Here is a 15529-nt window from a genome sequence, read left to right as displayed (position 1 = left end):
ATACAAAATTTAGCCCCCCTTTTGGTGCTACTAAAAATCATGATTTTAATTAATTAAAAATCAACCATTAATTTTAACCACACATTTCATGAGATTCACAATTTTTTAAACACACATTTTATCAATTTCTATCAAAATCTACAAAAACTCTAATTTTAATCCCCACCAAATAGGGCTTAGTTTCTGCTCTATTTTAAATGATAAAACTTCCACATCATGATGTGTCGAAGTTCAATTAAAGACAACAATTGTATTCATTACTCTGTTGTGTGTTTGCAGTGTTACTTATGTAAGAAAGAAAATTAAATGACAGTTGCTCGACTTAAAACGAGATTAAATTATTAACTAACATACTCCATTAGTGTAGCTTTTCAATCTCTAATCTTTAAATCTCTTTAAAATGTATGATCTGAATGGATTCAAATAATCGTAAGACACCAGCTTTGACAATCACATGTTTACAATGTTTTGCAAAGCTTTTAATGGAGAATAGTGTTATACAAAACCATGGTGCTTATCCACATGACAATGTAATCACTGTTATATTATTCAATTTATAAAAATGTATTATAGTTTTATGGATAATGCTACCTAACTTCACTAATGCTAGAGTATCAGTCTGTGCAATGTATAGCACCACATGATAGATCTAATTTAATGAATTATATATCAATCAATCATTTAATGTCACGTATCTTATCACCTAAACTCGTGTCAAACGCCAATGACGCTTTATAACATTACTCTTAACTTAATGAATAATGCAATTTAATATCATTGGTGCTACAACACCAATTTAGGTAGTGTTATGAAAAGTAAAATTAAGTCTCATTTAATTTTAAATCTCATTTAGTACCACATTGATGCTAGTTATTTAAATATCATTAGTATTAAATAGCATTATTCTAACTTAGTTGAATAATGTTGTAGTTTTTCCGACGAAGACTAGTGTTAAGTGCCGATAAAATTAAAAGCTTTGCCATAAATGCATTAAATGAGGAAGCTTTTTCAAAATGATTTCCTACACATACATTACTGTCTGAACTTTTGTGATTGTTATAATCAATTTAAATTTATCTTATGTTGCAATTAAACTAATTTCTTTTAACAAGAAGTGACGAAATTCGTTGAAAAACTATCGACCATAGACTATCAAACTAAAAAATGTGCGTCTTTGATCCATATTAATACATGCTTTATCTCTATCAGTTTATCGATTTTAGCCATTTTATTTAATAGTGTCTCATAATTCAATCACATCTAGTGTTATTTAGTACGTCAATTATTTATCAACTTAGTGACTTTCATAAGTTATTTACATGAATTATTGTCTCAGGATTTATTTTGTCCCAGCCCCTTAATCACCTAATTTGCCTATTAATATTGAATATTCAATAGCATTTACTCAAAAAAAAAATAATAATAATAAAGAAGAGAGATAAGAAGAACCATTGAATTAACGGTCAAATCAACAGATTTAAAAATGCAAACGCACTAATATTTGAACAACGCTATTAGTTGACCGAATTCTGAAAGTAAAGCACGGCACAGGCAAAATTCTGTCAACGCTTAAATCCCACTTGCTTTTTCACCTCTATATAAACAACCCCATAATCCTCCAATAATCACAAATAATAATAATAAAGAAGAGAGATAAGAAGAACCATTGAATTAACGGTCAAATCAACAGATTTAAAAATGCAAACGCACTAATATTTGAACAACGCTATTAGTTGACCGAATTCTGAAAGTAAAGCACGGCACAGGCAAAATTCTGTCAACGCTTAAATCCCACTTGCTTTTTCACCTCTATATAAACAACCCCATAATCCTCCAATAATCACCCAAGAACTAGAAAAATGGTACGTATAACGCCGCCGTGCACTCCAGAACGCAACTCCGGCGGTGGTGGCGGAAGCTCGTTCAAGAAACTATCCATACCGGTAATACAACCCTTCACTTCTTTTTGGTCTCTATGCGCGAAACATGTCAGCCGGGCCGCCAAGAAGATGGCTTCCGGTTCGCCAAAATCGCCGTTGCCTAAGACGAAGCATCTTCTAATGACTGTGAGCAACAAGGCGATGAAATTCCGGCGCAAGAAAAATACCGGCGACAAGTTTGGTGGAGATGATGATGATATTTCGTTCGGAGATGAAGGGCTGTGGCAGAGGGCTATATTGATGGGAGATAAATGTGAGCCGTTGAATTTTTCCGGTGTAATTTATTATGATTGCGATGGAAAAAAGTTGCCGGAGCCTCCCGGAAAATCACCTCGTGCTAGTCCTCTGCCGAGATATGCTTACGTGTCGCCGGATAAGTGAGAGAAAATGAATAGGTGATAGGGTCAGTGGGTCACCTCTGGGTGTTGTATTGAGGTCACAATTTTTGATGTCTGTAATCTTCATCTTTATTACTGTGATTTTGTTAATTACGTTAATCTTTAACTTTAAATAAGATTAATATGCCCGTCTCGTCATGGAACGATTATGGAATTTTCTTTTATAGAAAGGAGAAATCTTCTTGCATAGGGGTTTGTCGAAACAGTGGCCAACGTGGTGGCCCTGTCCATAACATTAGGCAAGAATACTTGTCAAATAAGATGCAACCGTACCCCGACCACTCCCTTAGCAGAAGTGACAAAATGGAAGCCTATAAATTATAGGAATTAAGCATGAAAATCAGATCAATAAAACCTCCTTGTAATAACGAATGGTTCTATGAGTTAAAAATTATATATATATAATCAAGACAAAATTTTAAAAAATAAAAATTCATGACCTTAACCTACGCTAACAATCTGACTTTGAAGAGTTCTCTGATATTATCAATTATTTCTATTTTTATATAATTCTACCTATTAATTAATTGCATGCATGCTAGATATATGAAATATATTATTAACAATATCTAAATAAATAAAAGAAGTTCTTCAACAAAGAAATTCATATATAAAAAGAAACACCTTTTATCTATCATTAACTTCTTGAAAATATTCGTTGGACCTTTGAACTAAGGCCCATTTGATTCTGTAAAATTTTCCATGGAAAATGGAAAATCAAATCCATTTTCCATCTTTGCCCTATTTGATGCCATTTTTTTTTTCCAAGGAATCTATTTTCTAGCTTGTCTTGAGAAGAAGCAAATTTCAATTTTTCAAGGAATTGGAGATGGTGAGAATTCCAATTCCGATTTACTGTAGCGAATTTTCTTTTTCATTTTTTTTTCAATGAAAACAAATTGTAAGAATTATTGTAAAAAAATATTTCTCTTTACTTGACAATTTTCATATAAAACAAAGTCAAACGAGTACCAAAAGATAGATGATTTTCTAGAATTTTTTATTTTTATTTTTATTTTTTGGTTTTGGCAATTGAAACAAATTTTATTTCCAATACTAGTAAATTTCATCCATTTAATTGACAATTTTCATGGAAGACAAAGTTAAACGAATATCAAAAAACACTTTTATTTCAACATTTTTCACGTGAAAAATTATACCAATCAAACACAATAATTTATAATTTTCAGGCAAATAATTTCTAGACAATTCAATTCAATTCCATTTTTGCAATCAAACGAACAATAAGAAAGTTGGTTGAACAACCATCATGACCGTCATTTTAACCATAATTAACATGACTAAATAAACTAGACTAGACCGGAATGGTATTCCTTCTTCTACTCAAGACCCAAAATTTAATAACTGTGGAAACAAACCTAGACTCGAATGATATTGCTTACTCAGTTCCTCAAGCATAAGACCCTTGGGCAAAATTTAAATAGATTCACATTCAAGTGTACGTGTCGACCAATAATCAAAATCTACTAACGATATGTCTGATAATATCATTGGACAAAATTAACCCTGTGTAGGAGTGATTATTCGAAAAAAAAAATGGAGATTGTGTAATTAAAATAGTGAAGAAAATTACAAGAAATGTAACAAAATAATTTTTTTTTTTAAAAAAATAAATAATTGAAGATGAGTACTGTTAAACAAGGTTAAATAAACGGTTAATTACATGAACGGTTATGTGACTACTTCATAATTGAATTTAAAAATGTATTTCAATGGTTACTAAGTTTTGTTAAGTATCACAACTTCATAATTGAACTAAAAAATGTATCTCTATGATCATTGAACTATACACCGTATTACTCATCCATCGCTCAAATAGAAAAATCCGTTAAAGCTCAACAAACGGCTTCGACTTGATTAATGGACTGGTAACATTGTGCATAATTCAATGACTATTGAGATACATGTTTGAATTCAGTTATGAATTAATAACCTTAGCAAAATTCAGTGACCATTGAGTTACATTTCATAAATTTAGTTATTAAGTAGTAACAATTTCTTTTTTCCTCAAATCGATCTATGTGAAAGAAGAAACTAAAGAAAAATGAAGGGAAAAAGTTGAAAAATTAAATCGGCCCCAATTATATTGACACTAATTCGAAAAATTTTCTATTTTTCGAATTTTGTGTTCCTATTTTTTCTCTTTCAATCTTTTTATATGAAGATCAAAATACGGTGAACCGGTACCCGTTGATCTAAAAATCAAATATACTTTTCATCGTGATGGATTATATATTGAATAATAATAGATCTTTATTCCCTTCATTTTCTTTAATTTCATCTATATTTTAATTGTCACTAAACTTTACCAAGTATTACTAATTTATAACTAAACTCCGAAAAGTATCTTAATGGTTATTAAACTATGCACCATATTACCCAAAATTTTCATTTGAGCAATGGATGAGTAAAATGATGCATATTCAATAATCATTAAGGTACATTTTTAAATTCAATTATGAAGTAGCAACACTTAGTAAAGTTTAGTGACCTTTGGAATACAATTTTAAGTTTAATTATTAAATAATAACATATGACAGTTTAGTAATCATTTATCTAATTAACCCGCTGAATAAATAAGTTTGTCAACCATCCTAACAAGTCAACCGATGGCGTGAATCATGAAAGTGTTATCGGAACCAGTTTAATGCCTGATGTAGAATGCGACACTGCATTGTTTAAATATTTAACTAGGATTGAATTCTCCATGTCATAAGAATATTACACATTTAAGCATTTGCTAATTTATCACTTTACAATCGACAAGCATATATTGCTTGAAATAGGTCATGTTCACATTCCATTCTAAATTTGATGACAAAATGAAGCAATAAAGTATCTTCTGTTCGACTAACTCGTGTATTTCTGGTCAAAATACAAAAACAAAAAAACCAAAAAAATAAAAAAATCCGCATTTATATGACATCCTGAAGAGATATGAAACGTGGCATTCCAAAACTCTGTAGGTTAAAATTTGAAGTATGAAAATACTTATCAAGGTGTAAAAGTTTGATATACTCCCCATAACAAGATTAGTCTTTTAAAATAGAACTTCCAGTATTGTATGCTATCTAAATGCATCAAAAACACAAAACGAACAATTCAAGCATTCAGATTTCAAGATTGATGTACTCAAATGAGACACTGTCTTGCTAGAACAGGCAGAAGGGTAAAATCCTACCTTGGTTAAATATGAAAACATCAACCAACATATAAATTCTAGAACTACTCATGTTAACAATGAGTTGACCTCTTTAAAATGCAACCCCAAATCTTAATAGTAAGTAGATTGTGATTATTCATTTTAGAAGCTTCACTGTATCGCAAAGGAAAGCTGTAAACTTCTAAATCGTGAATGGGGTGAAAACTAACCTCAAGAAATAGAACACAAGCTACAATGACAGTAGTGAAATGTGCAATCCCAAGACAACATAGAGGAATCTAGCAGAAGATAGTTTTCTTATAAACCAGAGAGGAAAAAGGCAGTATAATGTCCTTAGAACACCATAAGCATGCAAGGGAACTTCCATATGAAACTTTTGGATGTTAATAGCTCACTAAAAGAACTTATGTTTAACAGTTACAGGACTGTCGCAAAATGTCACATTTAAAAAAAAAAAAAAAAATTACATCAAAGAAGTGAACTATAGAGATACAAGCAATTTCAGCCCAAATCTTTCTCATGATAAGAAAAAAACAGGGCCTTAATTATCTCCATCAAATATAAATCCAAGAACAAATATGAGCTGTACATCTATCATTATTTCCCGTTCCAGACAGCCTGCATCACTGGTTCTTGAATGACTGCAAATAAAGTAAAAATGTCCTCAGCAAGAAATTACTCATGAACTCCCATATAATTGAAGAAGAAGAAGAGCAACATAGGCAAACCACATCCATTTTAATGCGAACACCAACCTCAAAATGTTTTGATGCATCCTTCACTTGCTCAGCAATATCCTTCTTCTGCTGAGCTGCTGCAAAGGGCAAGAGAATTGAATGAACAACAATGATAGTAGCATAGTATTTAGGCATCTAATGAAAAAATGTATTGATAGAATGACAAGGAAAAAAGGATAAATGTCATTACCCATATTAGAAATATCCTCTATCCTTTTTGATGTCCTCACAGCGAACCTCTGAAATTTAGGACTGGATTAAAAAACGAACAAACAATTTTATGAGAATTTACACATGTATCTAAAATGCATCTCCAACACGAAGTAAAATTAAAGGGGCAACCACACACAAAGGTACAGCCACGAGAAAGATGCAGCTGGCCAGATGAAGAGAAATTCACTATCCCCAGTGGGGCTAGAGCATCAATCTAAGTGGCCCCGCTTGATAGGTTCAATTAAATGAATCGTGCAATAATGCATTTAAATGGATATATCATTTAATGTCATACAGTTGCCACCTAGACTGTTGTTAAGCCCCACTAGGGATGAATAGCATTATTCAATGAAATAAAGAAAAAACTGTATTCATTTCACATGCATCAAGAACAATATTCTTCAGCTACCTATCAGGTAGTAATTGACTGAACAGAACTAAAAAGCTATATTCGCTGTAGCCCAAGTATGCATTTACTTTTCTATTCACGACTGAAAGATAAGCATCGCAAGACAAGCTAGAGAGCCTCAGAATAATGATGTTCATAAAATAAATACAGGGTTGATCTCAATAACGATCACGAACATACATGATGTAGGACGAATTAAAAAATAGAAAGAAGAAGCAAAAAAGAGGGGAGAACATGAGAGAATGGGGGGGAAATCGGAGAAAAAGTAGAAATTTATGGGGGAGAGGGGAAGGGAGAGGAAGGAGAAGCCATAGGCAACAAACCACCAAAATATTCTTCAATTCATCAAAATTAATGAAATTACATCGCAATTAGGTTTAAATAGTAAAGACTAAAACCCTAAGTAGAATGGACTTGGGCCAACACAAATCCAATTAAATAAATAAAATCTAAAACATAAATAAAATCCAACTAAAAATAAATAAAAAAGTAGATGTCCTCATCAACTCTCCCGGGGTGGGAGAAAAACTCGACCCTGTCAAGTTGATGGATAGTATAGGCTGTAGTCAATCTGATACTCGAAATGCATCAAGTCAAGCCACGGGGGACGATCTTTCTGACGAACCAAGCAACGAAATTCCATGATTGATAATACTGAAAACTGTAGCTTATTCCCAAGAATATGATCTGACCAAGGGAGGCGATCTTTCCTTCTAACCAAGTACTGATACCGGACTCCAAATAATCAATACTCATGCACCTCATCTTCAAGATTTTTACATGATTGTATATAATGAAGAGCATAAGAAGCACGTCGATCTACCTAACAAACAAGGAAGTACTGAATCTTGCCATCATTGGTCAATACAACACGCTCATCTAAAATAACATCAATTTTATTTTTGTGTACTGTGATAGATGGTATTGAAGTAGAAATACCAACATAGTCAAGTTGGGGGTCCATAAAGCTAAGTAGAAATAGATCATCAAAGGAAGTAAAACGATGTTTGTAAGTAATGAAATCCTCAATATTTAAAGCAGAGTGGTAGCCAAAATGTGATGAAAGGACAATGACATGTGCATTTGAACCAACATGCTTTAACATTTTTAAAGGGCGAGCACTACAAGCTTGCAACATAAAATAATCCCCAATATTAAATTCAAAATATCATTTATGCGAATCAACTTGAAGTTTATATAATGCATTACATGCATCATGTTGTTTATTGATCTCAATATACAAATCATGAAGATGACGTACAAATGCCTCAGCTGACATAGTCATACTAGTATGTGGAGACATTGGAATAAGGTTTAAAGGTTTCCTAGACTTATAACCATGAATAACTTCGATGGAACTCGTACCTATAAACCGATGCACAAAATTGTTATATGAAATTTTAATTGTTGGGAGGATCAAATCCTAATTCTCGAGATTTTCCTTGAAAAGGACATGATTACATAAATCATCCGTACCTTTAGGTTGGCAAAGAGTATGACACACAACATTTACCTGAGGGGTATCGGGAACAAAAGGTACAACCCCTAGATTCATAGGAAAAGTCCTGATACTACATGAGAAAGTGTCCTCAATATCATTCAAGTCATCACATTCTTCAAATTTAGGTTCATAAATTTGATCTTTTAACGACTTTTCTATTACATCATTTCGTTCTTCTATGACTAAGACTCGATTAGAACATTTGGAAGAGATGTGGCCAAAGTCCTTACAACTAATGCATAGCAGGTGAGAAGAAGTCCTTGGAATTTCAAAAAATTTACTCCTATTTTTCAAGATTTGAGGAACATTAGATGGGGGAGGTCCTAAAAGAGACCTAACGGGAGGAAGTGGAGCCAATGAAACAGATGAATGGTTGTCAATACGCCTTCTATAAGGAGAATGGGGCCTTGGACTATCACGACCTTTACACTTATTTTTCCAAATAGGAGGAACACTAGACGGGAAAGGCTCTATGACAGACTCATGTTGAGATGGCGCTAATGACATGGGAGAACGACGGTGGTCGCACTTTTCATATGAAGTACTAATAAGTAACTCGTAGTCTCGAGCTGAAGAGTAAGCGTGATCAAGAGTAGTGACGCCTCGAAAGAAAAGCTCACGCTTAAGTTCATCTCTTAGACCTTGTATAAACCTACTCAAAGTCAGGGCCTCATACTCAACGATGACATTTCATTCGAAATTCCTCAAATTAAGCAATGTACTCAATTACTAGTCGATTCCCTTGTGTAAGGGTTTTCCATTGGGTAAAAATTCCATGATCTTAGCAACTATTGAAAGTAGGATTATCTAAGTCAATGCCTCTAAAGAAACGCTCCTTACGACGAGGAAGAGAATGAGTACCATGATGACTATGGCCTTGTTCTCGCTCACAAACCTGATATCTATTCGTACGATCGAGTCGAAAATATTTTTGATCCCTTTGTCCACGATAATATTGTCTATTATGAGACGCTTCAGAATTAGTGTCAATCAAACGAGGGATTCGCTTAAAATTGCTCAACTTAACAGCTAGATTCTTTCTCTCTTCACGAGTAACAATTATATCTGATTGGACAGTCGATAAGCTAGTGGCAAGTTGCGCTAATTGTCTAGTGAGTGCATCAAATTGGGATGGATCCATGGTCAATGTATTGGAAATAGAAACAACAAGACGACCACCACGCAACTACATGCAATGTAATACTAGCTAAATGACATGCAATGATGAGATCAATGAACAATAAATGCAAGCAATGAAAAATAACAATTTAAGTATTTTTTTCAGGGATAAGTAAATTCAAATATGGCAAGCTAATACTGCCGATCTATGTAAATAAAGAACAAATCAAATATTAATCAAAACTTAATCATGTAATATAAGTGGGGTAAAATATGGTTTTGACGAAATCAACGGATTCAGTAACGTGACTTTAGGTATATTGTTAGAATAATAACATCACAAAAATTTAATCAATGCAATTTTAAATGAAGCAGTATTATAAACCAATGACAAAAGAAATCAAGCACTCCCTTTGTTTAGTTGTAGCGGTGGTGCCCAAGGAAACTTAAACCTGATAGAACCCAAAGAATAAGAACTGTGCCCAATTATGATTTCCCAATTGGCACGTCTCCAGTAGAAAATTATAATGGAATACTCCTAATAGTCGAGTTACTGAATGGAACACTAATACTCAAGAGTTTTAGCAAGCTGCCCCAATGCAAATAATAGGCCAAATCCAATTCAACAAATGTCCCTGGCACTCTGAACTCAGAAGAAGTCCATCGACGTGAAAACTAAAGCAAAAACTGAACTCCGAGCGGTGGATGACAACCGGCGTGACAGTGGGTTGCTGGCGATTGGCGGTGAGGGTGGTCGTGGAATGTATGGTGACTGTGGGTTAATCTGGACGAGTGGCTAAGAAGAAATGGGTTGTGGGTTTGAATTGGATTAAATGAGAGTGAGTTTTAACTGGAACTGGGAGTAATTTGGGCCACTAGTTTATGGGCCCAAATGTGTTGATAAGAGGAATGGGCTCGCGGGTAATAATTATACGTGAATATAGGGATTATTATAGGGTTGGGTTAACGTAAGGTGGGCTGATCTTGTATGTAGGCTGAATGTAAGTGGAGTTTGATTGTTAGGGATGAAATTTATGAAACAACACACTTAGCAGCAGCAGCAAACGCCTAAAACTCTAAAGCTGAATAATTTTATTTTTATTTTGAGGGAACTACAGAAAATGATAAATAAATAAAAAAGAAATTTCGGGTGTGAACAGTAACGATTTTTTATTGTTTTTTTTTTTTTGGTGAAACTGCTAAAAAAAAAAACAACTGTCGGGTGTGAACAGTGACTTTTTTCCTAATCAACTAGAAAGAAAATTGAACAAGAAAACTGCTACCTTACAACAATTTTTTTTGTTTGTGCTGTTCCACGAGTTTTTGGGAAGAGGATAGGAAGAAAGTTTTGGATTGTGAATAAAAAATTACCCAAGTTTTGGCTCTGATACCAAATTTGATGTAGGACGAATTAAAAAATAGAAAGCAGAAGCAAGAAAGAGGGAAGAACCGGAGAGAATGGGAGGAGAAACTGGAGAAAAAGTAGAAATTCATGAGGGTGAGGGGAAGGAAGAGGAAGGAGAAGCCATAGACAACAAACCACCAAAATATTCTTCAATTCATCAAAACTAATGAAATTACATCGCAATTAAGTTTAAATAGTAAAGACTAAAATCCTAAGTAGAATGGACTTGGGCCAACACAAGTCCAATTACATAAATAAAATTTAAAACATAAATAAAGTCCAACTAAAAATAAATAAAAAAGTAGATGTCCTCATCAATACAAGTCAACATTAGTATCCATTCAAAAAATTAAAAATAAAACTGGAAACATAAGTGGAAACCACAAAGGCAGCAACCAACTGGAAAACAATTTCATCTTTAAATTCATTTGTGTTCTTTTCTCAATATTCAGTGAAGTATCAGAGTTCACTATAACCTGCGCACAATTTTATTGTGCAACTGTGTGGTGAAATACACAGCATAGAAAAGCCTCAAAAAGACAAAAACCAGATGAATTTGGATATTATCTCAACAAATAGGACTTAATCTGAATGAAACAGACAGAATGACCGTCTATTGAAGAGCCCACAAATAATCACTTGTTTGGACAGTATCTTGATAATTCAAATAATTATCGAAAATGAAGTAAAATAGTGAATGTCCTGCCCTTGTTCAAGGGCATCGATACTTTTGTCTTGTTTATGACTTCTCTAGGACATAACCTCAATAACACTATCTCACAGAGTCGCCATAAGAAAACAACAACAAAAAGTATGAACGAAGCATTGATAATAAGTAATTGTTCTGGCTTAATAATCCAATATAAAATTGAACCAGAATGCTGGGTTTTCTTCTCATATTGAATAATATATAATTCTATAAACAAAGAGAGGCCTCAGACTACTACATTTTGTGAGAGAAAAAAAAAAAAAAAAAAACTGCGGTCATCTCTGCAACCATTACAAGCCCACGATGAGTCATCATTGGCAAATGCCCAATTATTAAAGACAAACTATAAGACTCTCCTTTCACTGATAAATTACATTAACTCACCAAAGATAGTGAATTTGTGATGAGCTGTTCAATATCACGAGTTATTTTACCTCTAAAAGTATAATTCCAAAGAACAACCCAAAGGGGGAAAGGAGCTATCTTTTTTCTATGTTTGATATTTATGCAAATGAATTACCTGTTGGCGAGGCCATTGACTATCAGCTCATTAGCTAGATAAGATAATACTCTGATAAGGAAATTTCCACCTCCAGCCATCCTTGAGTTCACCGTGGGTTTACTGGAAACTATGTAAAACAAAAAATAATGGAAGATGAGAAATTCAAATCACGATTCGTGATGAGAAGGTGTGAATACCAATTTGAGATTTTGTTGAGATCATTACCTATGAGCGATGGATCGACGAAACTCTAGCTCTTGAGTTTCGAAGAAAACCTGATCGAGGCCACGCGGCTAGCTGAAAGATTTGTGGGCGTGGTTAAACTTTAAATTATTAAGGCCGTTGTGATTTTTATTCTTTGGACACAAAAATAAAAAATATGATTATTATTCATTACATTAAATCACAATATTTGACTTTGTATATTTTGTATGGATCTCATAACGACTATATTTTTCATTCTCATTCTTACAAAAAGAAGAATCAAATGAAGGCTAAATATGTAGAAAGAGTAGAAGCACGTAGCGTTGCAAGTGACTTTCAAATTAATATGTCAAAATAGAGTGATAGTTTTAACCTGTCACCATTTAAAAAATTAAATTATTTAATATAGTAATATTATTTATCACATATTCACACAATAAAATATTTTACATACAACCAATAAATTTTTTTAAAATTTTAATCACACATTCTCTAAAAAATATTATTCAAAACTTTTTAATTTCTCCATAATGGGAGACAAACAGGCTCTTAATCTACAAAGTTGGAGAGTCAAATCATTCTCTATAATTAAATATATTCAAATAATTTTAATATTAAATGAGAAAAAATAATATAATAATTTAGAGGGAAATTAATAAAAAAAAATGGAAAAAAAATATAAATACTGTTGGAGTAGTGAGATTATATGTTGAAGATAAATAGCCCTTTGGAATATTTAAATTTTTTGACTATCTAAAGTTATAAATGCTTTCTAAATTGTTGAATATACTATTCAAAAATAGAATCTCTTGAAAATACTCTAAGAATACGTTTGATTATAAAGATGAAATTGAATTGAATTGAAAACGAATCTCAGAAAATTGAATTGTTTAGAAATTATTTTTTCGGGAATTGTAAATCATTGTGTTTGATTAGTATAATTTTTCATGTGAAAAATGTTGAAATAAAGATATTTTTTGATATTCGTTTAGCTCTCTTTGACATGAAAATTGTCAATTAAAGAGATAAATTTTACTGATATTGGGGATGAAATTTGTTTTCATTACAAAAAAATAATAATAAAATCAAGAAAATCATCTATCTTTTGATATTCGTTTAGCTTTGTTTTACATGAAAAATGTCAATTAAAGGGAAATATTTTTTTACAATAATTCTTAGAATTTGTTAACTTTGCCAACAATATATATATATATATATATTCCATTTTTCATGAAAAATTTTAGTGTATCAAACACACCCTAATAGTGTATAGATAGATGATATGAAAAAAGAGAGAGATTATAATAAACGAGTTTGTTTTCTTTTCATTTCTTTTTTTCGCTCTCTTCTATATCATCTATCTATACACTATCATGCACATAATAATATACAAATAATATTACCCTTACATGAATATAACGTATATTGCGATCTATAGAATGTATAGAGATGCTCTTAGGAATTTTCAATCCTCGTTTTCATGATTTTAAATTGAGAAAAAAAAATTATTATAGTCTTTAGACCCTTTTTTTTTCATTTTTCTCCCAAACTTATAATTTTTTAAATTTTATACTTTTTTATTTTTAGCCCTTGTTTGGGCATTTTTTCAAATTATAATGAAAAGAATGATACCTATCCATCCCAATTATATAGGCCGTGTTTCCTTTTTCTGTTGTCCCAAATATATATACATGTTTCTTAATTTAGAATATCTTGTTTTGTTCTTTTACTAATATACCCTTATTCAATTTTTCCCACTTAATATACTAACTTTATGAAATTACCTAAATACACACATTTCCCCTTCTTGGAAACGTGGAATAACCCTAATTTCTTCTTCATCAAATTAAATCATTCAAATTCTTTATTAATTCCAATAATAGTTTACTACTACACACTGAAAATTAAATAGGGATAAACTAGAAAAGGTTTTGGCAAAAATTAATTTTCCAATGACATTAAAGAAGATTTCTTAATCCGTGTGAAAAACAAAACAAGCATATATAATTGGGATGAATGAAGTAATTTTTTGAAAAATGTGGAGTTAAAAAAAAGTAAATTTTTAGATTTACGTATAATATTATTTTATTGAAATCAACAGTGAATTGTTCCATTATATATATCCCTACTATATAAAAATGAGAATGTGAAATTACTTTAGAAATCAACAGTAAATTGTTTCATTTTATTTCACTGTAGCAAAATCTTTTTTTCCATCACGAAGTAAAAATAACGTCGTGTTAATTGATACGATGACATTTCATTTTTTTTTATCACTTTTACCGTGCATTTACAGTACACATTTACTGTTCATATCTGAAGTGTTTAGTAGCACTGTAGCTATATATATGTTTTTCCTTTTATTGTGTCCTTATTAATTTCCATTTCATTTTTTTCCCTTTTTACCGAGCATTAAGATTTACAGAATTAAGATGAAATTTTATATTCACTTACTCAATGTTTGAAATGATTTTTTTTTTTCAAAAATGGAAAGAATTAAGATGATGATTAAAATCTAGAGTCTTAATTATTCTCCTACAAACAGAATTCAAATCGACCTATGTGAAAGAAAAAAGTAAAGAAAATGAAGGGAAAAAGTTGAAAAATCAAATCGGCTTAAGTTATATTGGCACTAATTTGGACATTTGTGTGTGTGTGTGTGTGTGTGTGTGTGTGTGTGTGTGTGTGTATATGTATTAGTTTCTTTGTCATTTTCTTTCAATGTTCCTATTATTTTTCTTTTCAATTTTTTATATGAACATTAAGATATGGTGAGCTGATACCAGTTGATCTAAAAATCAAATGTACTTTTCATCGTGATAAAGATTATATATTGAATAAAAATAGAACTTTTTTCCCTTCATTTTCTTTAATTTCTTCTTTCACAAATATCAAATTGAGAAAAAAAAAGAAGAAATTGTTACTTCTGAATAATCGAATTTTAAAATGTATCTCAATTGTCACTAAACTTTTTCAAGTGTTACTAAGTCATAACTGAATTAAAAATGTATCTCAATTGTCACTGAATTATGCACCATGTTACCCATCCATCACTTAAATCGATATCGTTTATTGAGTGATGGATAGATAACACGGTGCACAGTTCAATGACTACTGAAATATATTTTTAAGTTCATTTATGAAGTAATAACATTTGGTGAAATTTAGTGACCATTTAGATACATTTTAAATTTAATTATTAAGTAGT

The 15529-nt window shown here is 31.7% G+C and overlaps 2 protein-coding genes across 3 annotated transcripts; one reads left to right on the top strand and one right to left on the bottom strand.

Annotated features, from left to right (window-relative positions):
- Positions 1–1778: 1778 nt before the first annotated feature.
- On the top strand, positions 1779–2492 carry LOC111403250. Its single transcript, XM_023031683.1, has one exon. It carries the CDS (start codon positions 1860–1862, stop codon positions 2319–2321), a length of 462 nt encoding a protein of 153 aa, XP_022887451.1. The 5' UTR covers positions 1779–1859; the 3' UTR covers positions 2322–2492.
- A 3379-nt stretch (positions 2493–5871) lies between these two features.
- Positions 5872–12463, bottom strand: LOC111403249. 2 transcript variants are annotated; one of them, XM_023031680.1, is made up of 5 exons: positions 12343–12463; positions 12136–12244; positions 6450–6511; positions 6278–6336; positions 5872–6163 (listed from the first exon to the last, which is right to left on the bottom strand). In XM_023031680.1, the coding sequence occupies exons 2-5, from the start codon at positions 12213–12215 to the stop codon at positions 6146–6148; spliced, it is 219 nt and encodes a 72-aa protein (XP_022887448.1). In that variant the 5' UTR covers positions 12216–12244; positions 12343–12463; the 3' UTR covers positions 5872–6145. The 2 variants fall into 2 exon arrangements, with proteins under 2 accessions (XP_022887448.1, XP_022887449.1); XM_023031681.1 differs by having other exon boundaries at positions 6278–6333.
- Between the last annotated feature and the right edge of the window lie 3066 nt (positions 12464–15529).

Source organism: Olea europaea, chromosome 11 (assembly GCF_002742605.1).
Source record: "Olea europaea var. sylvestris chromosome 11, O_europaea_v1, whole genome shotgun sequence".
NCBI classification, from domain to species: Eukaryota; Viridiplantae; Streptophyta; class Magnoliopsida; order Lamiales; family Oleaceae; genus Olea; species Olea europaea.
The sequence above is the reverse complement of the archived record's forward strand: the minus strand, read 5'-3'. Positions and strand labels throughout refer to the sequence as shown.